General features: G+C 39.1%; 1 protein-coding gene and 1 pseudogene across 9 annotated transcripts in view; one reads left to right on the top strand and one right to left on the bottom strand.

The window, feature by feature from the left end:
- LOC128572378 (synaptosomal-associated protein 47-like) overlaps positions 1-26,395 on the top strand; it is a 111,039-nt gene that overhangs the window by 16,793 nt on the left and 67,851 nt on the right. The window contains exon 5 of one of the 9 annotated variants that reach the window (XM_053572264.1): positions 9,008-14,448. The exons of the other annotated variants lie outside the window; for them this stretch is intronic. Coding sequence (XP_053428239.1) covers positions 9,008-10,218 — 1,211 coding nt within the window. The 3' untranslated portion in view covers positions 10,219-14,448. Of the gene's footprint in view, positions 1-9,007; positions 14,449-26,395 lie in introns of those variants that run through there. 9 annotated transcript variants of the gene reach the window in all.
- LOC128573078 (TIMELESS-interacting protein-like) lies at positions 20,632-24,642 on the bottom strand (annotated as a pseudogene).

The following is a 26,395-nucleotide window of genomic DNA, read 5'->3' as shown; positions in this document are numbered from 1 at the left end:
GCACCACCCAACAGTATTTATTTTTTGAGTCAAACCTATCATATTATATATTCTACATTTATTTGTGTCTTCTGTTTCTCTCGTCAATATCTTATATTTTTCATCGTAAAGCTTTTCACCATTTTGGTTAAATTTATTGCTAAAAAATTAATATTTTAATGTTATTGTATATGAGATTGTTTTCTTTTTTATTTGTTAACGTAAATAACGTATCATATTATTTTATGATAATTTATTCATATTTTACTTATTTACTGAGCACATAGTTTAAACAGTTTTTTTTGCACTTTTATGGTTTTCCATATATAAGATCATGTCATGTACAAAGTAACAACTTCTTTCTTTTCTGTTTGGACAGCTTTTTCCATGTTCTTGCCTAATAGTTCAGCCTAGGATTTCCATTACTATGTTTAAAATAGAAGCACTGAAAATGGGCATAATATAAACTTGTACTGGTATCTGTGCATTTAAAGGAGGAAACACCTCTTCTAGTCTTTTTTTTTTTTTCCTTGAGACACAGTCTTTCTTACTCTGTTGCCCTAGGCTAGAATGCCATGGCATCAGGCTAGCTCATAGCAACCTCAAAACTTCTGCATTTAAGCAGTCCTTCTGCATCTCAGTCTCTTGAGTAGCTAAGACTACTGTAGCCCACCATTGATGCCTGGCTAATTTTTCTATTTTTAGTAGAGATGGGGTCTCACTCTTGTTAAGGCTGGTCTTGAACTTCTGAGTTCAAGCTACCCTTCCTCCTTGGCCTCCCAGAGTGCTGGGATGCCACTGCATCTGGTTCACCTCTTTTAGTTTTCATAAGCCATAAAATCTTCCCTTCTTGAGTACCCAGGCTGATGGGATCTCCTCTGGGTTTGCAAATGAGGTATGTAGCTAAGTCACAATTCTGCTGCTGAGTATGCAGTGCAGTTGGTGTTTGGTGTTGGCCTATTACTGGAGGTAGCTGTGACTCCTGTCCTATTTATATGCAGACTGGATTGCCTTTATGAGGTTTATCTGTAAAGCAGGCACTTGCACCTGGGTGTGCCTTGAGTGGGCCTAATCTCAGGTGCACAAATGAGTGTGGCTCTAACTAAGAATGTGGGAGGTTTTCCCCAGATCCCTGTATGGATCCTTAGGTGGAGAGGTCTGGCCAAGAGCTGTGGTTGAAAGGGCTGAAACAGAGTCACTGAACTCCTTTAGAGACCTCAGTGAGTACCAAGGTCTATAGGCTTGTCTCCATAATAAAAACAGGCATTTCTTCCCAGGTCTCTGGATAGACAAGACTACTTACAGAACATGAATGAGAGAAGTTATAGATACCTACATAGTCGCTTTAAAATTCTCAGTGGGACCAAGTGGACTGGGCCATTCCTTGTCTTAGACAAGACAAGGGATTCTTCAGTTTGCCAACTGAATCAGGGGCCTGTCTTCTGAAAATGACCTACCTTGGTCTGGGGCTTCAGGAATATGTTGCCATCTCCTTTCTGGATCCCAAAGCTCTCATAAAGTGCTGTTTTGTTTTGTTTTGTTTTGTTTTGTTTTTTGAGGCAGAGTCTGACTATGTTGCTCTTGGTAGAGTGCTGTGGTGTCACAGCTCACAGCAACCTCAGACTCTTAGGCTTAAGCCATTCTCTTGCCTCAGCCTCCCAAGTAGCTGTGACTACAGGCGCCCACCACAACACCTGGCTATTTTTTTTGTTGTAATTGTTACTGTTGTTTGGCAGGCCTGGGCCAGGTTCAAACCTGCCAGCCCCAACATGTATGGCTGGTACCTTAGCTGCTGAGTTACAGGAACCAAGCCAAAAAGTGCTTTTTGTAGATGGAGTCTCAGTATTTCACTCAGGGTGGTCTCAAACTGCTAGACTGAAGTGATTCTCTCACCTCAGCTTCTTAGTAGCTGAGATTATCACTATACTGGGCCATTATAAAGGTACTTTTTCCAAACACTGCACAAGGTTTGTTGCTGTGGGGAGATAAACAAGCAGGGGACTTTATTCTACCATCTTGGATGATTTCACTGTTTATTGTCACTTTCTATTTTGTTCTATATTGAGTTTTCTGTAATATTAATTCAAATATTTAGAACAGTATACTAGGGTTTCACATTGTGCAAGAAATAAACTAGATAATTAGTAGGCATTTCCTATTTACTAAAAGATCCACTTCAGAGTTTAAGTTTACTATATGCAAAATGGTATACATGGAGTTGTCATTCACTTTTCTCAACCTATATCTAAATTATAATTTCCCCAAATGTTTATTTCACATAGCAGTGGTTTTTTGCTTCCATGGGCTGATTATAGCCTTTTCAGTTTTTTTAAGAATAGCAGCAATATAGTAATAACATAATGAATATTATCTTTAGTGTTCTTAAAATACTTATTTATTTAAATTTTCTGACTAGAGCCTTGTATTAATGATTATAATACATTTTTTAATGAAGTTTTACTGCCATACACTGAATACCAATGAATCAAAATACCTCTTCTGTATGGGTTCACAGTCACAGTTGAACATTGTAGTTATCTAAAAAAAAATTTACTGGTACAGCAATGTTGCATATAGGATTTTGTTTGTAAATGTTTCTCTTATTCTTGTTTTGCCATTCCATATCCCTGGAATTTAGGATATATTTTTTGACATCAGTTTATTATGTGTTTACTTTAACCTGTGCATTATGATTTTGGATGAAACTGTAACATTTTTAGCGAAGGTGTAGTTTAATATATTGGTCAATCATGCGTGCTTTAAAAATTCTATATGTGTATGTGTCTCTATAACTATTACCCCAACTTTGTTTATGGCTTACCTTGTATATTTTTCTGGCTGATTTTCAATTCTGTAGTCATGGAAAAGCATTAAATTTAACACGTATTTATTGGTGAATGTGTATTATCTTTATGAGAGGGCAATAATTCTGTGATTTGAAGCTAATTTTTGACAAGTTTTATAACTGTCTTATCCTTTAAAAAGAACTTCACTGTGGTGAAAAGGGAAAGTTGACCATCGTAAATCTTTTTAAGTCTACATTTCAGGAATACTTATATATATATGTACATTGTTACTCACAGAACCTTTAAAAATTTTACATCTTGGGGCGGCGCCTGTGGCTCAGTCGGTAAGGCGCCAGCCCCACATACCGAGGGTGGCGGGTTCAAACCCGGCCCCGGCTGAACTGCAACCAAAAAATAGCTGGGCATGGTGGCGGGCTCCTGTCGTCCCAGCTACTCGGGAGGCTGGGGCAAGAGAATCGCTGAAGCCCAGGAGTTGGAAGTTGCTGTGAGCTGTGTGATGCCATGGCACTCTACCCGAAGGGCATAAAGTGACACTCTGTCTCTACAAAAAAAAAAAAAAAATTTTACATCTTGCAAAACTAAAACTTAAATACCTAAAAGTAACAACTACTTATCTTACCGTCTCTCCACCCCTTGTGTTGATTACTTAAGGTATCAAGTATAATCATACACTGTCATAGTATCATATTGTTACTGGCTTATTTCAGTTAACATAATAGTTTCCATTTGTCCTTATCATAAAATGTGGCAAGATTTTTCTTTTTCTTTTCTTTTTTTTTTTTTTTTTGGTAGACCTAAATTAGTGATTTTGGGTATTCTTTCACGTTCTTGTTTTACATACATTTCCATGTTAGTTGTTTATATATTCTAAATATTAACTCCTATCATATGTATGACTTACAAGTACATTCACCTGTTTCTTTTCTTTCTTTTTTTTTTTTTTTTTTGAGGCACTCACTATGTGGCTCTCGGTAGAGTGCTGGGATGATAGGCACTCACCACAGTGCCTGGCTATTTTTGTTGTTGTTGCAGTTGTCGTTGTTGTTTGGCAGGCCTGGGCTGGGTTTGAACCTTCCAGCCCCGGTGTATGTGGCCAGTGCCCTGGCCGCTGAGCTATAGGTGCCGAGCCCATTCACCCATTTTTTAAGTGGCATGTTCACTAAATGTTTCTATGATGTCCAAAGTTCTGAAATTCATTGTAGTCCCTTTGTTGCTTATAGATTTGATGTCATATTCAAGAAAACAATATCAAGACTATTGATCTTTTTTCCTATACTTCTAAGAGTTTTATTATATTTTTATAAGTATTTAATTCATTTAAAATGTTTTTTGTACCTGGTACAACAGATTGATCCAATTTCATTTTTTTCATGTAGATATCCAGGTTTCAACACAATTTATTGAAGGGACTCTTCTTTCCTCATTGTGCGGTATAGCCACCATGTAAGAGTTCATTTGGTCATATACATTTACATAAGGATTGATTTCTGGGCTCTCTATTTTGTTTCGTGATCTATTTAGCCTTTTTGGTTCAGTATTACACTGCTTTTATTTTTGTAGCTTTGTAAAAATTTTGAAATTAGGAAGTGTTATTATCTCTTTGTCTTTCGTAAAGGATATTTTGCTTGTCATAGTTCCTAAACGTATCTTAGGATTTTTTTATATTTAAAAAAAAGTAAAATTGGGATTTTGATAGAGGTTACAGTGAATTTTTTATCACTGTGGTTATACTGACATCTTAAATAATACCAAATCATCTGATCCTTGAGCAAGAATATGTTCAAGTTTTGTGTTTAATTATTACATCTTTTGGATTTGCCAATTTTTCTTCAGCTGTCTGGTTTCACTCCGTGATCTTCAATTCAGTTATACTTTTTATGTGTCTTAAGGCACCAGGTGTAATTAAAAATACTGTATGCTTTGCTGCTTTAGTCTAAAGAGTCCTATATATGTGTGTTAGATCTAATTAATGTAAAATGCTTAAGTTTTCTGTGTTCTTATTGATCTTCTATGTGAGTTCTCTTCATTTTTTATGGAAAGTGAGGTCTTAAACAGTGAGCATTTTGCTTTGTATTTGTTACTTCACTTTTGCCAATATTTACTTCACATATTTGGAATTCCTAATATTATATACATACATGTAAAGTAAAAGGTGTATAACATATATAACATTTATACAAGGTCTGACAGTAAAGTTATAAACATCTTAAAAAATGTGCTACATACCTCATTGACTATCACTATGTTTGACTTCAAAATACTCCCCTAAAGAAGCTGTGCACTGATGTCAATGCCTAATCCACCCTTCAAAGCAGTTTTGGAACTCTTTTTTTTTTTTCTGGAATGGCCATCAGAGCTATCATCGTATTACCCTTGATGCCCTAAATGTCATCAAAATGTCTTCCTTTGAATATTTCCTTTATGTTCTGGTAAAGAAAAAAGTCATCGGGGGCCAGATCAGGTGAGTTGAGAGAGTGTTCCAATACATTTATTTGTTTAGTGGCTTAAAACTCCCTCACAGCCCTGTGAGCTGGTACATTGTCATGATGCCAAAGCCACCCACACCTTTCTCATGCCAAAATTTTCAGTTAAGATTTTCCTGTTTCTCTCTTGATATTTACTTGGTTTGTTACGCTGCTCACAGTCAGCTGATGATTTTGACACACAATTTGACAAATTTTTGCAAAGTTTTTATCTTCTGCTCTTCACTGGCCAGCGTGAACTCTATTATTGATATTTTCTCTCCCCTCAGAAAAATGTTTAATCCATTTGTGCACTGCCATTTCCTTTATGCCATTATCCCCATAAACTTAGAGTGACATGTCCCTGATTTTACTTCATTTTTGCCAAGTTTAATAAGAAGTTGAACGTTTATTCATTGCTCTCCTTCAAGCTGTGACATTCTTGCAACAGCACACAAAACATGCAACAATAATGAATGCCACTCAATAAGACACTGCCACACATATCAGCACAAACACAGCTGCGAGACACTGATATACCAAGGTTATGAAACCTCACTGAGTTATTTGTACAGTGCTGCCAGTACAAGTGCACAGCGGCAAGTTTACACACATATTTTTAGACCTGTATGTGTTTTTAATATGTAATTTACATACTTTTTACTGTCATAGATTCCTAGTAAATGGACCTATTTTATTATGTAACATCAGTTTTTGACTATTTCTTATGATGATTTTGTCCTAATACAGATTTGTATAATATAATTATGGCCACTGCACCCCCTTGTAGTTGCTATTTGCATGGAATTTATTTTTCTTCCTTTTCAGTCTATTTGTCTCCTTTGAGCTAAAATGAGTTTGCTTTAGGCAGGTTATTATAGAAACACATTTATTCTTAATCCATTCAGCCAGTTATCTTTTTTAAAGAGTTTAATCCATTTATATTTAAAGTATCATAGGTTCCCAGTGAATGAACACTTTTATTATTATTTAATATCCTTTTTGTCTTTTGTGACGGTTCTAACTTAAATTATATTCAATGAAATAGGGCACATTTTCTCTCAGAATATATTGTCTCTACTTGTGACCCTTTTTGCTCTCGATTGATTAACATTTGTGTAGGCTGAGTTTTTGTGTCCTGCCACATTTCTACTAGTATTGTCATCAGATCTAATGTGAGTCTCTTGGAAAGTATATAGTTGGATTTTCTTTTAAATGTTCTTAACTTTTTATCTAATTTCTGTTCTGATTGTATAGTTTATGATGATTTGTGTAATTTTTGAAAAGAGACTATTATCACCTTACTGCTTTTTTTAATTCTTGTAGCTATTTTGCCCCTCTCTTTGTTTTCCTTTGTGTCATTGATGTTTATAGTGACAGGCTTTCACGTCTTATTATTTTAGTGTATCTTTATAGGTATTTTCATTGTGGTGACCATGGCAATTACACAGTACTACTTATAATTACAACAGTGTATTTTACACTGGTAACAACATAATTTTGGCGGCATATAAAAATCTTTCCTCATATATGCCCTCAACATTTTGTTACTGACATCACTAGTTATATTTTTTTCTTTTTCATACCCAATAACAGAGGTTTAGTATTAATTTATGTTTTTATTTTTTAATTTAACAGCATGATTCAGAGTGTTTTCTGCACCATCATTATAATACTATTTTATTTACTTACGTGTTCTTACATGTCTTTCCCAAAGAGTTATCAATATTTTCAGATGATTTTGTTGTATTGTTTTCTAGAATTTTTAATTTACTATTTTCAGTGGAAAGTGCTGCCTTTGGCATTTCTTGTGGGGCAGGTCTATTGGTTATAAAGTTTTTCAGCATCTGGTAATCTTGATTCTTTGTTTTCTTTGTTTAGAAGGGAGTTTTTCTGAATGTAGTACTTCTGTTTTGAAATCTTTGTTCCTTTATCACTTTATATCATCCATCTCTTTTCTGGCACGCAAAGTTTCTGTTTATAAAACCATTAGTAATGTTATAAGAGCATGCTTATAGATGACACATCACTATTCTCTTGCAGCTTTCAAGATTTTCTTCTCGAGTGTGACCTTTGAAACATTGCTTATAATCTGTTTTGTTATAGGTCTCTTTATATTTATTCTAGAGGAAGTATATTGAGCTTCTTGATTTTATATTATTATGTCTTTTTTTCTAACATCTGAGAATTTTTCAGTCATTTCTTATATTCTTCAGGTAAACAATTGGATTTATTCTGTGCTTTTTTTGTAAATATTCTTATTTTGCTGATTTCATTAAGTTGTCGGTATTCCGATTTCACTCACTGAGCATCATTCAAATAGTTACTATTAATTTTGTCAGGTAACTTATACATTCCCAATTTTTTATGGTTGACCTCTGATTATTTTCTTTGATTGGGTATGTTCCTCTGATGTTTTGTATATGTTAAAATCTTTGGTTAAGATTTGAGGATTAGCAAAATGCCACCTTTACAGACTTTATCAAGTGGTTTTATCCTAGGGGATTCTGAAAGATTCAAGGGACCTAAGATCTGTTTTGATTTTGTTTCTTCTGTGGAACTGTGTGTTTATTTTTCATTTAAGGCAATTTCCCCCCGATTTGTTTTTTTTTTTTTTTTTTTGTAGAGACAGAGTCTCACTGTACCTCCCTCGGTAGAGTGCCGTGGCCTCACACGGCTCACAGCAACCTCTAACTCTTGGGCTTGCGCGATTCTCTTGCCTCAGCTTCCTGAGTAGCTGGGACTACAGGCGCCCGCCACAACACCCGGCTATTTTTTTGTTGCAGTTTGGCCGGGGCTGGCTTTGAACCTGCCACCCTCGGCATATGGGGCCGGCGCCCTACTCACTGAGCCACAGGCGCCGCCCTCGCCCCAATTTCTTAACAGCCTGTTCATTGTTGGCTACACATACTTTCTCTGTAATACTGAAGTTTCTCTGCTGCTGTAACAATCTTTTACCTTTGGTCTCAGCACACCCAGTCCATCGTTCAAAATACAGCACCATTGACCAGGCACAGTGGCTCATGCCTAGCATCTTAGCACTCTGGGAGGCCGAGACAGGTGGATTGCCTGAGCTCACAATTTCGAGACCACCCTGAGCTAGAGTGAGACCCCCTATCTCTAAAAATAGCAGGGTGTTGTGACAGGCACCTGTAGTCTCAACTACTCAAGGGACTGAGGTAAGAGAATCGCTTAAGCCCAAGAGTTTGAGGTTGCTATGAGCTGTGACGCTACAGCACTCTACCAAGGGTGACAAAGTGAGACTGTCTCAAAAAAAAAAAAAAAAAGGATAGCATCATTTCTTTCAGAACTCTATTATTTGAGACAGAAACCACTCTTTGGATGGGTCACCAACAACCAGACGGATGACCATAGTTGTCACTATTTTATTTCTCTTTTGAGGATGAATCTGGGAGTTGGGAGTTTAGGTCCACATGTATCATGCTGCATTAAAAAGGAAGAAAGACCACGTTCAGTTAGCATATCAAACTTCTTTTCCCCTTCTATGTGACGCTTGGAATTGTGCTTACCTGGTGTGCTGAAAACTGTTAACCTGGTTAGAATTCCTACAAAGGCAATTTTGTCAGTATAGTTTTGTTAAATTAATTTATCCAAAAAGGGAATTAGAACTTATGTGATGTAGTTTGCCACCTTACTAATGTGCTTGACAAAATTTTATATATTGCATTTATAATGTATATTTGTCAAGTTCTGATAAAAATGAGTGAGATAATTTGTTATTTTTAAAATTTCTTCCAGCTATGTCCTCTTATTTGGCCCAAGACCATTTGCCAGAAGAAGGCATAAATGCTTCATTCCAAAAAGTGGTGTTTAGAACATACGGAAGTCATAGTCTTAAGAATTTAAACTTAATGAAAGACTGGGAAAGTGAAGAATATAAGGGAGCCTTTAAACATTGTTCGTACGTTACTAAACATAAGAGAATTCATAATGGAGAGAAACCCTACAAGTGTGAAAAATGTGGCAGTACTTTTAACTATAGCTCAAGCCTTCATAGACACAAGAGAATTCACACTGGAGAGAAACCCTACAAATGTAATGAATGTGGCAAAGCTTTTAACTGCTGTTCACACCTTACAAAACATAAGAGAATTCATACCGGAGAGAAACCTTACAAATGTGAAGAATGTGGCAAAGCCTTTTATACCCACGCTTGCCTTTGTGTACATAAAAGAATTCATACTGGAGAGAAACCCTACAAATGTGAAGAATGTGGCAACACTTTTAACTACAGCTCAAGCCTTAATACACATAAGAGAATTCATACCGGAGAGAAACCTTACAAATGTGAAGAATGTGGCAAAACATTTAACTGTAGCTCAAACCTTCATACACATGAGAGAATTCATACTGGAGAAAAACTCTACAAATGTAAAGACTGTGGCAAAGCCTTTAACAAATATGCACATCTTACTGTACATGAAAATATTCATACTGGAGAAAAACCTTACAGATGTGAAGAATGTAGCAAAGCGTTTAACACGTATGCATACCTTTCTGTACATAAAAGAATTCATACTGGAGAGAAACCCTACAAATGTAAAGAATGTGGCAGAGCTTTCAAGTGGTGCTCAGACCTTACTGCTCACAATAGAGTTCACACTGGAGAGAAACCTTACAAATGTGAACAGTGTGGCAAAACTTTTAAGTATAGCACAAACCTTCACAAACATAAGAGAATTCATACTGGAGAAAAACTATACAAATGTAAAGACTGTGACAAAGCCTTTAATGAATATGCACATCTTACTGTACATAAAAATATTCATTCCAGAGAAAAACCCTATAAATGTGAAGAATGTGGCAAAGTGTTTAACACATATGCATACCTTTCTGTACATAAAAAAATTCATACTGGAGAGAAACCCTACAAATGTAATGACTGCGGCAAAACTTTTAACTATTGCTCAAGCTTTCATAGACACAAGAGAATTCATGCTGGAGAGTAACTACAAATGTAATGAATGTGTGAGAGCTTTTAACTGTAACATAGTAAACAGAATTCATTTTGAAGAGAAACCCTATAAATGTAAGGAATGTGCAAAGCCTTTAATCAGTGCTCATACCTTTCTAAGCATACATACTAAAGAGAAACCTTACCAATATGAAGAATGTTGCAAAGCCTTAAATTAGTACTGAAACCATTATAAACACAAGATAGGTCATACCAGAGAGAAACCATACAATTGTGAAGAATGTGGCAGACTTTACCCAGTGCTCTTACCTTACTGTGCAAAATGTAGAGAAAGTGGGAAAGCCATTAATAACTGGTCATGTATTACTTGAAATAAGAGAGTTATGCTGAGTAATGCAGTGCTGTGTTAAAAAATAATGTGGTACTTTACCAAACCATAGTTAGGTCCTTTGGAGAAAGATAAAAGCCCAGATTTGGGAGCTGTATAATGAAAGGGCCAATTTGAACATCTTATTAAAGAAAGGGAAACACGTTCTTCAAGGACTAGAATCTTACATACCTACATAGCACTGAACTTTAAAAATTCTTATATTTACCAACAAAGTAGAAAGCAGTTGCTTCTGGGAATTACAGGGAACTTTTACTCACTAACAGATACCATTACAAAGTGTTGTAATTTAGCATTATATCCTTGTACAGGGTTCTCTTAGCTTCATGCAAGTCCTGCCACTCCTCCCAGGTGATGTACCCATGACATCTTCAGGTGACACCAACCCCTATAATAGCATATTTCTAAAGTCATCATTCTTGGGTCATAAGAACATAAAGTCAGGCTGGATGTGGTGGCTCACGCCTGTAATCCTAACACTCTGGGAGGTTGAAGCAGGAGGATCAGTTGAGGTCAGGAGTTCAAGAACAGTTTGAACAAAGTGAGACCTGGTTTCTACTAAAAATAGAAAAAAGTAGCTGGGTGTGGTGGTGTGCAGCTGTAGTCTCAGCAACAGGATTATTTGAGCCTGGGAATTTGAAGTTGCTGTGAGCTAGGCTGAGGCCATGGCACTCTAGCCTGGACAACAGATTGAGGCTCTTCTCTTGAAAAGAACATGAAGTCAGAGTTTATTATGCTTTGTGTGGGTTGTGTGTATTGCATGTACTTTATCCATGATGGAGCTTGTTTTTTATTCTGTATGATGTAAGAAAGAAAAATTATAGTGGAAACAATCTACTACTTTACTATTTATTAAAAATTCTATTACACTATTGTACTTTATCATTCTGTTATCTGGAATTGTTCCTGTTAAGCATAACAGCATGCTGAAAGTTCTGCTCCTCCAAAGTGCTTAACACATTGTTGATGGATCACAACTTGTGTTTTCATCCCTTAATGTTGACTGATGACGAGTTAACTTGTGTTTGCACTTGGCATTAGCTTTTGTGATTTTTACAGCACAGGGTATTGTAGGATATTGTAAAAGCCTTCATGATCATGTCATCAGAATAATAGCCATTAATATTGAATATCTTCTGCATAAAATTGCTAGTCAATGTGTTAAGATGTGGTTAAAGATGTAAGTATACCTGGAATAATGGGTTTAGATAAACTCATTTAGACATAAGTTCAATGTAGATAAGGGAAAAACAGGTGTAGAAAAATAGAATTTTATACATTATAAGGTTGTGAGAAAAACCAAAGTATTGGACCTTCTATTTGAATGTTACCTCATGAGTATGAAACAGTAGAAAGTCAGTCAAGAAAGCACAAAGAACACATGCCAGATAAATAGAACTACAAAGAGCACCATGTCTGGGTTAGTGTTCTGGGCCGTGATGAAAGGTAAAGGTTTTCAAGGAACTGGTTATCAAGTGACTTTTGCTTTAAATACTTGAGGGATTGCAATAAAAATTTCATGTGCTCACTCGTTTTACAAAGTATGTTGTTACTAGGCATTCTTGTATCTTCCCTCCTATATCCCGAAGCATTGCTGGTGTCCACATAAAGGTGAACACCACCCACTTCCTAAAACATAGGTTGTAAATAATGAAAGGAGACAAAAAGTGGTAAATGACTTGACCAGATTCACATTTTCACAGTCATCTCCTCCCATGAAAATGGGGAAAGAAAGGAAGAAGACAGTTATGATCACCCATGTCAGGATGCAGGCAATAAAAATATCAAAGAGATCCTAAACAAGAGAAACAGTGTGGCACCTGTGGCTCAGTGGGTAGGATACCGGCCCCATATACGGAGGGTGACAGGTTCGAACCTGGCCCAGGCTAGCTAAAACAGCAATGAGAATTGCAACAAAAAGTAGCTGGGCATTGTGGTGGGCACCTGTAGTCCCAGCTATTCTGGAGGCTGAGGCAAGAGAATCGCTTAAGCCCAAGAGTTGGAGGTTGCTGTAGTCCCAGCTACTCAGGAGGCTGAGGCAAGAGAATCACTTAAGCCCAAGAATCGGAGGTTGCTGTGAGCTGTGACACCATGGCACTCTACCAAGGGCGACAAAATGAGGCTGTCTCCAAAAAAAAGAGTAACAAAGAATTTGGGCTCAGCGCCTGTAGCTCAAGCAGCTAAGGCGCCAGCCACATACACCAGAGCTGGCGGGTTTGAATCCAGCCAGGCCTGCCAAATGACAATGACAGCTACAACCAAAAAATAGCCAGGCGTTGTAGCAAGCGCCTGTACTCCCAGCTACTTGGGAGGCTGAGGCAGGAGAATCTCTTGATCCCAGGAGTTAGAGGTTACTGTGAGCTATGATGCCACGGCACTCTACCCAGGGTGACAGCTTGAGGCTCTGTCTCAAACAAAAAAAAGAATTTGGTATTAATTTGTCATCCAAAAAGTGAATATTGTAGTTTAATTCCATGCTGTCTGTATGGCTAACTAGGTAGATACTGGCCCTATAAATTGAAATTGAGGGGGAAAAAACAATATGATGGACAGAAGTAGGAAAGATCTTAGATACATCATTTTTTTCTTTTTTTATTATTAAATCATAGCTGTGTACATTAATGCGATCATGGGGCACCATACACTGGTTTTATAGACCATCATTTGACGTTTTTGTAGTCAAATACATGGTGATGTTCACCTGGAAGCTGGATACATGATCTAGAGCTCAGAAGAGAGATCTAAGTTGAAGATTTAGAAAGCAGCAGAATTTCAGTGGTAGCTGAAGCTATTACATTGAAGGAAATGGCTCAAAGAGAACCTAACCATTCTAAAGAACAAGTGTGGAATTAGAAAACACTAATAATGTCTTGGTGTAAGAAGAGAAATAGACCAGGACAAATGAGAAGAAATTTTAAAAATTTATTCTAGGAATAAGGACAAACAATAAGTCTATGAACATATTTCATTACACTCATGCTTTATAGGATAACATCCTGTAATCACATAAATATTGAGAAGATACATTTAAATATGCCAAGCCATTTGTAATAAAAATCCTCAATAACAGAGGACGTATGGTATTCCTTTTTAATATGTTATAAGGTATACAACTTAGCCTGAAAGGCTGCATGACAGTGAGTGGGAAAACATTGGAGGACACAGATCCTTCACAATTAATTCAGTGTTGTATAAGAGGTATTAATTCAAATGAAAAGGAAAAACCTAAATGAAAAAGATTATGGTTGGCATATAATTTACACCTAGAAAATCCAAGAAGAGAATCTCTGGAAAACTACTCAAAATAAGTCAATAAATTAACAGACTATAAAAATAACACATGAAAGTCTTTATAAGTTATACAATAAGAAAACGTTTAACAATAATTTTAGAGCTATAGGGTGAAGTGGAAAAAGTGAAGGATACAAGTAAGAGCTACGCATATAAAAAGATATGTATAGGAAGATTGTACACCATAAAGATGTCAATTTTTCATAAATTAGTTCACCATCCTGTGAAAACAACACATTCTAATGTAAGCTGATATTAAAGATCATGTGGAAAATCAAACAAGCAACAGTAGATACTGTGTGTTAGGTTATGTTTCTGTTCACCCAAATCCAGTGTTTTTCTTTGTATCAGCTTTGTATGCTTTAACACATACCCTAGACTGGGTGGCTTAAACTACAGAAAAATTTTCCTTCACAATTCTGAAAGCTGGGAGGTCCAACATCAAGGTACCAGCTAATTCAGTTCCTGATGAAGTCTGTCCTCTGGACTCACAGACCACAGCCTTGATGTTTCCTCACATGGTGAAGAGACATCTCTCACTTTCTATAATGCCAGCAGTCCTATTGGATTAGGGCTCTATTATTTTTTATTAAATCCTAACTTCGTACATTGATGCATTTATGAGGTTCAAGGTACTGCTTCGATATACAATGTGAAATGCTTATACTGAACTAAGTAATCACTAAGTGTGAACATCCATCACAATTATACTCCTTTCTTAATAGTTTTGAAATGTACCATTACATCATGCACATTAGGTGAGGTCCCCCAGAATACCCTCCCTCCTCTCATATCTCCTCTCCCCTCCCCTCTCTCTCCTCTTCCCTTCTGCTTTCTGGACTATACTTATGTTTCACCATCCTTATGAATGTGTAGGTGGTTCTATATTTATTTCATAGTAGGATTAAGTACATTAAATACTTTTTTTCCCATTCTTGAGATACTTTACTAAGAGGAATATGTTCCAGCTCCATCCAGATAAACATAAAAGATGTGAAGTCTCCATCTTTTTATGGCTGCATAGTATTCCATGGTATACATATACCACAATTTGTTAATCTGTTCATGGGTTGATGGGCATTTGGGCTGTTTCCATGTCTTGGCTATTATGAATTGGGCTGAAATAAACATTCTGGTGCAAATGTCTTTGTTGGAAAATAATTTTTGATCATCTGGCCATATACCTAGTGAGGAATTGCAGGATCAAACAGTATGTCTACTTTTAGTTTTTGAGTGTTAGGGCTCTATCCTTAAGACCGCATAAGAGATCACATGACCTCATAAGAGCCTGCTCTTAAGAATGGATAGCCAAATGGGTGGTCAACCACGTCATTATATAACAGAACTCAAAAACAGAACATAGGCTTGAATGAAATTTTCAGGTTGTCAATGTCTTGTGGGTGTTGTCACATATTGTTAGGAGAAATAGGCAATAACAACAAAACTATGAGAGAAAACAACTAAAAGCTCATGCTGGAGACTGGGCATAGTGGCTCATGCCCTAGCACATACCCTAGACTGGGTGACTTACGGAAATTTTTTCCCTCAATTCTGAAAGCTAAGAGGTCTAAGATCAAGGTACCAGCTAACTCAGTTCCTAATGAAGTCTCTGCTCCTGGTTCACAGATCACAGCTATTATCCTAGCACTCTGGAAGGCTGAGGTGGGTAGATTGCTTGACCCTGTCTCTACTTAAAAAAAGAAGTGTGTGTGTGTATACACATACATGTACATACACACACAAAATTTATGCTTACATTGTGGCAGAGGCCAGTAGTCCCAGCTACTCAGGAGGCTGAAGCAGGAGCCCAGGAGTTTGAGGTTGCTGTGAGTTATGATGATGCCACTGCATTCTACCCAGGGTAACAAAGTGAGACTAGCTGATTCATGGATCCTGCCCTAAGCACCTTGTCCCTGGCTGATTTTAGTGGATCCTTTCATAGTAGTACCATACCTGTGAGCATATAATTATTCTGAGTTATATAGAACCTCACAGGTTCTTGAGGACCCCTAAACTACCAGCTAATATCAGAAGAGCCACACTCTTCAGGACACCCAAACCTCTTACAGAGGCCAGGTACAGTGGCTCACACCTATAATCCTAGCACTCTGGGAGGCCGAGGCAGGTGGATTGCTTGAGCTTATGGGTTCAAGACCAGCCTGAGCAAAATGCAAGACCCCCATCTCTACTAAAAATAGAAAAACTGAGGCAAGAGGATTGCTTGAGCAATAGAAAAACTGAGGCAAGAGGATTGGTGAGCTATGACACCACAGCACTCCACCCAGGGTGGACAGCTTGAGACTGTCTCAAAAAACAAAACAAAAAACAAACCTCTTACAAAAAAAAAAAAAGAAAGAAAAAGATCTAAGTACACCAAGACATACAATAATCAAATAAAAATGCTAACAGACAGAAATCTTGGTAAATAGAAATGAATAAAGAACATTGGAAATGGCAAATACCTGAATAAGCATATATGTTGTCTTATTGCCAAACTCTAAAGTCATTGCCCTTTTGAAGATACAATATGAAGGAGCAAAACGTACAATGAGCAAGGTACAGAAGCTGGGAAGAGATAAATGAAAGTGTAATATAAAGGTTGCGTATTATACATGAAGTAACATCCTACTATTTTAGACAAGCCAAAGATAAATGCTATGAATCATGAAACAGTCATCAAAAACATTATAACTGATAAGCAAAGGAGCTCACAGGCCATACAGAAAAGGGAAGTGAGCTACATCTGACATGTAGGCTGTATTTGCGTATTTGTATTTTGTATGAATTACTCCTATGGAAGGAACACTTGATTGGAGGGTAGGGGGAATTTAAGTAATCTAAAACAAAGTTCAAGGCAGAAGAAATGTACTGATAGTACAGATAGGAGAGACTGAGTAGAGATGACAGAGGTTATAAACAAATAGCAAGACTCATGTGGTAATGGCAAAGTGCTCAGCCAGATGAACCCTCTACAGAAAACAAAATTGGTCACTGATTACCTAGGTTACATCATACCCACATTCTCTTACTTTTTTGGTGAGAATTGCTGAGTGCTGATCTGTTGATTTTACCAATACTTGGAGTATGTGTAGTGTGCAGTGTATACCCTGTCTCCAAATATGGAAATTATTGTGCGCAGGACATGCTTCATCTATTGAGTCAGTCACAGTGTTACTATAATATGTCTGTGCTCCCTGCAGACTTCCTTATTCAACAAGCCAGGCTTTTCTCCCACCCCTCTTGAAGCCTCTTTCTTTGTTCCTAATTTCTTTTTTTTTTTTTTGAGACAGAATCTCACTTTGTCACCCTGGGTAGAGTGCTATAGCTCACAGCAACCTCAAACTCCTGGGCTTAAGCGATTCTCTGGCCTTAGCATCCCAAGTAGCTGGGATTACAGGCACCTGCCACAATGCCTGGCTGTTTTAAAGATGAGGTCTCGCTCTGGCTCAGGCTGGTCTCGAACTTGTGAGCTCAGGCAATCCACCCACTTTGGCCTCTCAAGTGCTGGGATTACAGGTGTGAGCCATGGCACCCAACCTTTCTTTGTTTCTTTTTAAAAATTAATAAATTGTAGAAAATTTATACAATAGAACAATGCTCAGCAATACAACACAAATAATTACTGAATCACACAACTTGGATGAATCTCATTAATGTAGTAAGTGAGGAAAGCTGGACATAAAATTACACATAATTTACATATTATTTCATTGAAAATAGTGAAAACAGCACAGAGATTGCCTTCCATTGAGGAAAAAAAATAGGAAATACACAAGAACATTTTTGAGGATGATAAAAATGTTCTTAAATAGGGTGAAGGTTATATAGGATTATTTGTCAACAACGCAAAATTAACTAAGACTTGTGCTTTTGAATGTATGTACATCTTACCTTGCATGTCTCACTGTATTTTGAACTGTATTTTTACTGTAGCAAGTCTCATTTTAATTCAAAAGCTAGAAATTAAGCTTAATGAGGAAGGCATGTTGACAGCTGAGATAGGGCAAAGGCCCTCTTTCACCAACCAGACAAGTTGTGGATACAATGGAAATGTTTTTTGGGGTTTTTTTTTGTAGAGACAGAGTTTCACTTTATTGCCCTCAGTAGAATGCCGTGGCATCACACAGCTCACAGCAACCTCCAACTCCTGGGCTTAGGCGATTCTCCTGCCTCAGCCTCCCAAGTAGCTGGGACTACAGACGCCTGCCACAATGCCCAGCTATTTTTTTGTTGCAGTTTGGCCGGGGCTGGTTTGAACCCGCCACCCTCAGCATGTGGGGCCTGCGCCCTGTTCACTGAGCCACAGGCGCCTCCCGATGGAAATGTTTTTTAAAATTAAAAGTGCTGCTCCAGGAAACACATGAATGATAAGGTGAAACAGCCTATTGCTGATATGAAGAAAGTTTGAGTGGTTTGGATCAGCCACAACATGCCTATAAACCAAAGTCTAATTCAGAGCAGGGCCCTAACTCTCTTCACCCCCTCTATGAAGGAGGATAAGGAAGTTGTAGAAAAATAGTTTGAAGCTAGCAGAGGCCAGTTCATGCATTTAAGTAGCTATTTCCATAACATAAAAGTGCAAGGTGGGCTCACGCCAGTATTCCTAGCACTCTAGGAAGTAGGAGGAGGTCCAAAGTTCAAGACCAGCCAGACCCAGCAAGCCAGACCCACTCTACCTAGTAAAAAATAGAAAATTTAGCCAGTGTGGTGGCATGGGCCTGTAGTTTCAGCTACTGGGGAGGCTGAGGCAGGAATATGGCTTGAACCCAGGAGTTTGAGGTTGCTATGAGGTAGGCTGAGGCCGTGCCACTCTAGCATGAAAGAGGGAAACTGCCTTGGGAGAAAAAAAAAGTGTAAGGTGCAGCAGCAAGTTATCCAGAAAATATAGCTAAGATCATTGAAGGTGACCACACTAAACAAATTTTTAAAGTAGTTGAAACCATTTTCTATTGGAAAAAGATGCTGTGAACTGGGCAGGTGCTGTGGCTCATGCCTATAATTCTAACAATCTGGCTAAGGCAGGAGGATCTCTTGAGCTCTGGAGTTTGAGACCAGCCTGAACAAGAGCGAGACCCCATCTCTACTAAAAAAATAGAAAAGTTTGTCAGGTGTTGTGATGGGGGCCTGTAGTCCCAGCTGTCATGGAGGCTGAGGCAAAAAGATCACTTGAACTCAGACGTTGAAGTTGCTGTGAACTAGACTGACAACATGGCATTCTAGCCTAGGCAACAGTCTCTGTCTCAAATAATAATAATAATAATAAACTGTTTCTTAACCAAAAAAATTGCTGAGAATTAAAATCTTTGACATCCCAGCTGTCTGAATGGACCCCCTCTTGGCCAGGGGGACCCCAGAAAAACCTTAAAGCTCAGGTGACATGAGGAGAAAGGTCAAACACCCTTTCTTATTCACCTTCCTTTTTTGAATTACTCTTTGTAAGAAAAAGATAGTAAATAATTAACAGGCCTAAGGCCATCCAAGACAAAGGTTAAACACCTCCATGGCAGTAATCTACTTAACAGGTCACTTGACAAATCCTTTGGGGATTTGTCCATGGCTAGCCTCTTGATTAACAAACTTTCTTAATATAAATACTTCAAGCCTTTAGGCAAAGCTTCGTTCTTTAAAACATTCATTCTAGAAATCAAAGAATTTTGAACCCACCTTGAAAGGGCAGCACTCGACCGGCGGAGATCTCACAGACCACTAAGGCTTGTACAAAAGGTCTTTATTGGCAAGGGATGCTGCAGAGCAGCACCGAGAAGAGAAAAGAGAGAGAGAGAGACTGAAAGAAAAGCGCACCTTTATATAGGTTCAGTTAGGGGAAGTCTCAGACTGGTGATGGGACAGTAGAATAGGCAATAAGGAGTTACTGCTCTGGCGGGAAGAGCTGTTAGGGGCAGGCTGTAAGTTTGAAATTTTTGGCAGGTAGTTAGGACAGGGAGATAAGGTAAGTAAGTTTTGCGACTGGGAGATAAGATGTCTAGTAGGCAACTCCTGTGCTTGGAAAGGAGCTGTAACTTTAAGAGTGAGATAGCTACCCTGTTTCCCCGAAAATAAGACATCCTCCGAAAATAAGACCGACTTACAGGAAAGATAAGACGTCCCCTGAAAATAAGACCTAGCGCACCTTTGGGAGCACACCTTAAAATAAAACACTGTCTTATTTTCGGGAAAACGGTAGTCTTGGTCTGTTGAAAGCAGGAAGGGGCTTTTCTGGGGCAATTACCTAACATTCCTCCCTTCTTGATATGCCAAAAATAGGGGATTGGCCTTGGGATAGGGGACATGGAGTTCTTTCTTCTGTAGCTTCTTCCTGCTGAGAGAGGCGCATAGTTTCAATTGGCCAACTAGAAGATGATTATGATCTTTTTCACTGGGAGGATGTAAGTTTTTGCCCTCAGACTGCCCTTTTTTTTTTTTCCAGATATTCTAAGACATTTTTTATTTTTACTTTTAAAAAATGGATATTAATATCAACATATGTACATCATTCAACTTAGTGAAAACAAGACATTCAATGGCACACTAGCAGCAGAAGCGGGTTATTAACTAATCATTTTATACAGTCATATCTATATAAAAAACACTGAAGTGAATAAATAACTGAAGTTAATAAGTGACAAGCATAATTATAAATAACAAAGTAGACAAATGCATAGTAACCCCAACCTTGTAGGATAACTAGTTAAAACATACATTTGCTCTTATTGGAGGACTATCTAACCTCAGTAACATTTATGGATGAAACAAAGTTACTATTGCACATTTAAAAAGGATTAGTCCAGTTGAGTTTCCTCTAATTTTAATTCCTCATCTTCATTTGAAGTATTAGCAGGAATGTCATTATGTGGACTGTGCAGAATGTCTTTGTTTAGTCCATCTGACTCCTCCTCTTGATCCTCACCAGTGTTAACTCCTCTTCAACTATCTCTGGGTTCATTAACATGTCATTTCCTAGGGACTATTACTCAGTAGCTTTGCCTGTCTTCTTTCCAAGGCCAGTTGTTTATTTCTCTCGATTCTTTCTTGTTGCTCTTCTGTTAGGCTTCTATTTGACTCAGAAGCAAACTTCTCACTTGCAGATGAGTTTGCCAAAAAGGGATCTAATTCATTAGCAGATACATCATGGCCATTATTTTCCCCTACTTCATCATCGTTAACAAAATCTTCATGTAAAATAGGGAGATCAAGTCGAATTCGTTTTAAACAGGTCTGAACCTCCTTATTTCCCAGGTATTCAACTCTTTCAATAAAATCCTCAAATTGCAGTTTAGGGAATAGCCTATGTGCCCAGTGCTCAATGTGTCTGATTAACATCTTCAAGTCTTCAGCCTCATGACCTTTACCTTTGAATTTTGCCTTATCAAACAAATTCCTTAAGGCTGGAAGCCTTCTCTCTGAAGTTAATCTCTGAGCATCCAGCTTGGGTATATTCCTTTTAACTGTTCTCTTTGGAGGTACAGGAACAGGTACTCCACTTCCTGATTCTTCATCAGGTTCAGCTTCTTCACCATTTTGTCTCCCTGGAGAAGCTGGAGGTGGGAAAGGAGGAAAAGTTTCATCTTCTATATGTTCATAATCTGGTAGGTCAAACAGGCCATTCTTCTGTGGTTCTAACGTCTTCTCCTCAGCCAGCAGCTCTCAACTCAGGACCCAGGCAGCCAGAACTGCAAGCGGCCAGACTGCCCTTTTAGCGGTGGCTGTTTAGAAGTGGTGTTCAGGAAGGTCTTGTGGCCTGGAGTAGAGTGTAGCCCATTCACAAAGAACAGTTTCTTTTGTTGTAGGTTGGGAGCTGTATCTGGGGTGTAGGTTTGGAGCACCAACTGAGTAGTTACCTGTTCAGACAACTTTGAGAGTTGAGTTTGAATAAAACAAGTTATGTGTGGAGTCACAGCCACCAGCCCAAGGATGACAACTATAGGGGTGAGGAAAAGTAGAAGTGCAACGCAGAGTGGGTGTTGAGTGAACCAAGAGGAGAAGTCTGATGACTCTGATTCACGTTGTTTTCTTCGGAGTTCCAGGCTTTCTTGGAGTGATCGGACTTTGTTAGTGATGATTCCAGACTCATTAACAAAGAAAAGACATTCCTCTTGAAGTGCCAAACAAAGTCCCCTAGCCTGGTGAGTTGGAAAGTGTGGGAGGCGAGACTTTGTTTGTGGGTTGGAGCGCTGGCGGATCTCACAGGATGATGAAAGTTGATTTAGAAATTCTGAATCTATCTATGAGAGAGGAAAGAAAGCTTTGAGAAATTAAGCGCCTGTAGTCCCAGCTACTGGGAGGCTGAGGCGAGAGAATCACCTAAACCCAGGAGTTGGAGGTTGCTGTGAGCTGTGATGTCATGGCACTTTACCAAGGGTGATAAAGTGAGACTCTGTCTCTAAAAAAAAAACAGAAATTGTCTTAAAGTCTGAGAGTTGGGGTGAAACAACATGTGGAGATAGATGAGGAGCTCACGAATGGGAGGTTGATTCGTTTCCTTTACTTTAGCAGCAATAGGAACAGAAATAAGTAGGAGGTGAGAGGAGTTGTCAGGAGATGAGTGTTGGAGAGCAGCTGCACGTGCTGCACGGTCGGCTCGGTTGTTACCCTGTGCTATAGGCACGTGGTTAGAGTGATGTGAACGGCAATGGACAATGCCTATAGTCTCAGGCAATTTAGAAGCTTCTAGTAGTTTGACAATAAAGTGAGAGTTAAGAATAGGGTTCGCTCTTTCCATATAGCTGCATGGGATAATAATATGTGGAATGGGTACTTAGAGGCAGTATAGACAGTGAGAGACTTATCTCGTGCTAGGGTGAAGGCTCTGGTTAGTGTTATTAGCTCTGCTTGTTGGTTAGTGGTGGAAGAGGGAAGAGAGTGTGCCTCGATGATCTCATTGGAGGACACAATCGCATAGCCTGCTCTACGAGTTCCCTCATGTATAAAGGAACTGCCATCTGAAAACCAGAGGACATCAGTATCAGGAAGAGGTCCTTCTTGTATGTTGGAGAGGCAAGGGAGAAGAGTGTCTAGTGTTTGAAGGCAATCGTGAGTGGGTGACGAGTCAAAAGGAATAGGTAAGACGGATGCAGGATTTAGTGTGGGACATGTGTTAAAAGATAATGACGGGTCAGATAAGAGAGAGGTTTGAAGGTTAAGAATGTGGCATGGTGGCAGGGTTTGAAGATTTTTGTATGTCAAAAGATCAGATAGAGAATGAGGGGATAAGACTATAGCAGGGGAACCGAAAGTGACTCTTCGATTCTTGTATTAGAGTAACTGCAGCTGCCAATGCTTTGTGAGACAAGGGGCCCAACCTTGAACAGTGTGATCTGTTTTGAGAGATAAGCCACTGGAGTAAAGGTGGGGCCGAGCTGACATCCAAGCACGCCGAGAGCAAATCCACGGTTTTCTGTGACATATAGGAGGAAGTGGCAAGAAAGATTAGGAAGGTGGAGGGGTGGAGCTTCTAATAAAGCACACTGTAGAGATTTAAAGGAAGTAGAAATGGAGGTTAGGAGAGGCTCATGAGGGTCACTTCAAGTAGCATTGTATAAAGGAGCCGCTAGGAGAGAAAAGTTGGGAATCCATGCTCTGAGATATCCAGCTAATCCTAAAAAGGAGAGGAGTTCTTGTTTTGTGGTGGGTAGAGGAAAGTTGTGAAGAAGGCCTTTTCTGTTTATGGTAATAGTTTTGAAGCCTGGGGACAAAAGGACACTAAGGTAAGTGACTTCCTGTTGGTTAATTGACCTTTGAGGGAGAGACCCAATATCCCCTGTCTGCACGGAAATTAGGGAAGGAACAGGTGTTTTGTTTAGAGTCATGTAAGGTGGGACTACAGAGCAGGAGGTATAGACATACTGAACCAAGATTGAAGGAGAGGGATCATAGGACTAGAGGTCTCGTGATAATGTCTGGCCAAATAAGTGGGGGCTGTCACAAAATCCCTGGGGGAGTACAGTCCAAGTAAGTTGGGAAGAAGTCTAAGAAGTAGGGTCAGTCCATGTGAAGGCAAATAGGTCTTGGCAATTAGGGCGTAAGGAAATGGAAAAGAAGGCATCTTTGAGGTCTAGCACAAATAAATAAGTGGTACGAGGTGGAATGGTTTAATAGGAGGGTGTATGAATTAGGGACTACTGGGTGTATAGGAATGACTGCAGAGTTGATGAGTTTTAGATCTTGTACTAAGCAATAGGTGCCATTAGGTTTTTTAATTGCTGGTGTGGGAGTATTATATGGTGAGTGGGCAGGTCATAAAAATCCTTTTTCTAGGAGATCCTGTATAATAGGTTGAAGTCCCAGGAGACTAGATTGGGGAAGTGGATATTGACATTGAGAAAGAAAAATAGAGGGATCTTTTAATTTAACAAAAACTGGAGAGCAGGAGGCAATCGAGGGGGGTTTAGTAGCCCAAACATTAGGATTTACTTGCTCTGGTGGAATGGGCCAGGGCGACAAGTCTAAGATGGCTTGGGAAAGGATGATGCAGAGTGAGGCAGAAGGAGATGGGTCAGCATCTATTAATTTAAAATCAAAAGCGAGGGCAATATCTAATTTGGAAAGTATGTCACATGCCAGAAGGGGAACTGGACAGGAAGGTAACACTAAAAAGGAATGTATAAATGAGAAATTGCCAATCATGCAGTGTAAAAAAGGAGTTTGATGTGGATGGTGGGAAATACCCTCTACTCTGACAATAGAGGTAGGCGACAGGGAGGTAAGACCGCTGAACTCTTTAAGAACCGAGAAGCTAGCTCCTGTGTCTAATAGGAATGTGATCATTTTATCTGCCACCATCAGGGTTACCCTTGGCTCCGCAGAGGTGATCTTCCTTGGGTGAGAGAAGCCAGGGTCTCATCAGTTTTCAGAAGAGACAAGCCCCAACAAGTCTGCTGTAGGTGCTGCAGGTTGGCTGGCCCCATGTCCTCTCTGGGCCAAGGGGCAATCAGCCTTCCAATGGTCCTTTCTTTTGCAGAGAGGGCATGGCCCTGGCGCGGGCTTAGGATTGGGGCAACGTCGTACCCAGTGGCCTTCTTCACCGCATTTGTAGCATAGTCCTGGTGGCCTCTGGCCCCTGATGCCTTAGGCAGGTTAGGAATCATGGCCTCAGTGACACTGTTTTAATGTTTTGCGCTAGCATTTGATAATCTTGGGTTTGAGATTTTTTAATTTTCTCTTCAGAAAACATCATCTCACCCCATGTGAAATCCCGGGGGGAGTACAGTCCAAGTAAGTTGGGAAGAAGTCTGAGAAGTAGAGTCAGTCCATGTGAAGGCAAATAGGTCTTGGCAATTAGGGTGTAAGGAAATGGAAAAAAGGCATTTAAGATCATGGCCTGGGGTGTCAGGGGTCCATGCTCCAAGCTCTTTAGCTTAAGTTTGATGTCGGGGTAACTTTGGTTAAAGAAATAAGTCATGAGAATGTTTTTACATCTATTGTTTCAGGATCTAAGTTAGTATACTTAACAAAAGCTTCAGTAACATGTTGGAGGAAAACTGAAGGATTCTCAGACTTATTTTGTATGACTTCCCATAATTTATCATAGTTGATAGCCTTTTTAGCGGAAGCTCTAAGTCTGCAAGGAATGTAGGTAATAAAAATGTGTCTGCTTTTTCTCCCAGCATTATCATTATAATTCCAATCTGGCTGGGAGTTAGGGACCGCTGTGTCATCTGTAGGATACTCATTGTTTCACATATGAAATTGATCTGTTACCTCTATCGTCCTCTCCCACACTCTTTCAGGCTTGTCAGAGGTTAGGGTATTAGCTAAAATAACAAAAATATCATGGCAGATAAGTTGATGACATAGTCATAAATTGAAATTCTTAAATAAAATGAGAAAGATTAGAAGTAAAGGAACCTCGTCTAACCTTCAGGTGTGTGAGTCAGTCATGGGGAAAGGAACATAAACAGAAATTACACCATCGACTCCAGCTATTTCGCAGAGTGTGGCCAGGAAGTGAGAGGGAGCTGAAGGTCCCTCTAATTCTGGAGACCTATGGAAATGGGATGGGTGAGGGGACTGGAGGGAAGTGAAGGATGAGTAGCAGGCGCAGGAGAATTAGTTTGCAATTTGTCTACATTGCTACACAGTGGCACTGTAGGACCATCATATGGAGGAGCTGGAGGAAGAAAGGGGTAAAGAGATCCAAAAGTGTTTTTTGGAGCAGCTGGCAGTGGACTGAGAGATGACACGGAGGAACTCTGAGGGCTAGTTGGAGGGGAGGAGTTAGGAGAGGAGCTCAGATTGGTTGATGGAGAAGTAGGAGGGACAGACGGTGGAGGTAACTGTGTGGTTGAGGGAGGAGCTGAATATGGCGAGGCCGGAACAGGAACTACTCCGTTCTGGAACCAGTGGTTGTTTGCACGGCAGACGTTCATCTGCTGGGTCAAAATAAGTCTGGTTCAGGGGGATAGAGAGTAGAAGAGCCCCTTGTTACAAGAATTTTGGAATCACCCAAACATAAATTAGGTTTGGTTCTAAGATATGAGAAGCTCTGAATATAGGGGACCTCGCTCCATTTGCCAAGGCGCTCACAATAGTTATA

This window comes from Nycticebus coucang, chromosome 20 (genome assembly GCF_027406575.1).
Source record: "Nycticebus coucang isolate mNycCou1 chromosome 20, mNycCou1.pri, whole genome shotgun sequence".
In the NCBI taxonomy this organism is placed as follows: Eukaryota; Metazoa; Chordata; class Mammalia; order Primates; family Lorisidae; genus Nycticebus; species Nycticebus coucang.
The sequence above is the reverse complement of the archived record's forward strand: the minus strand, read 5'-3'. Positions and strand labels throughout refer to the sequence as shown.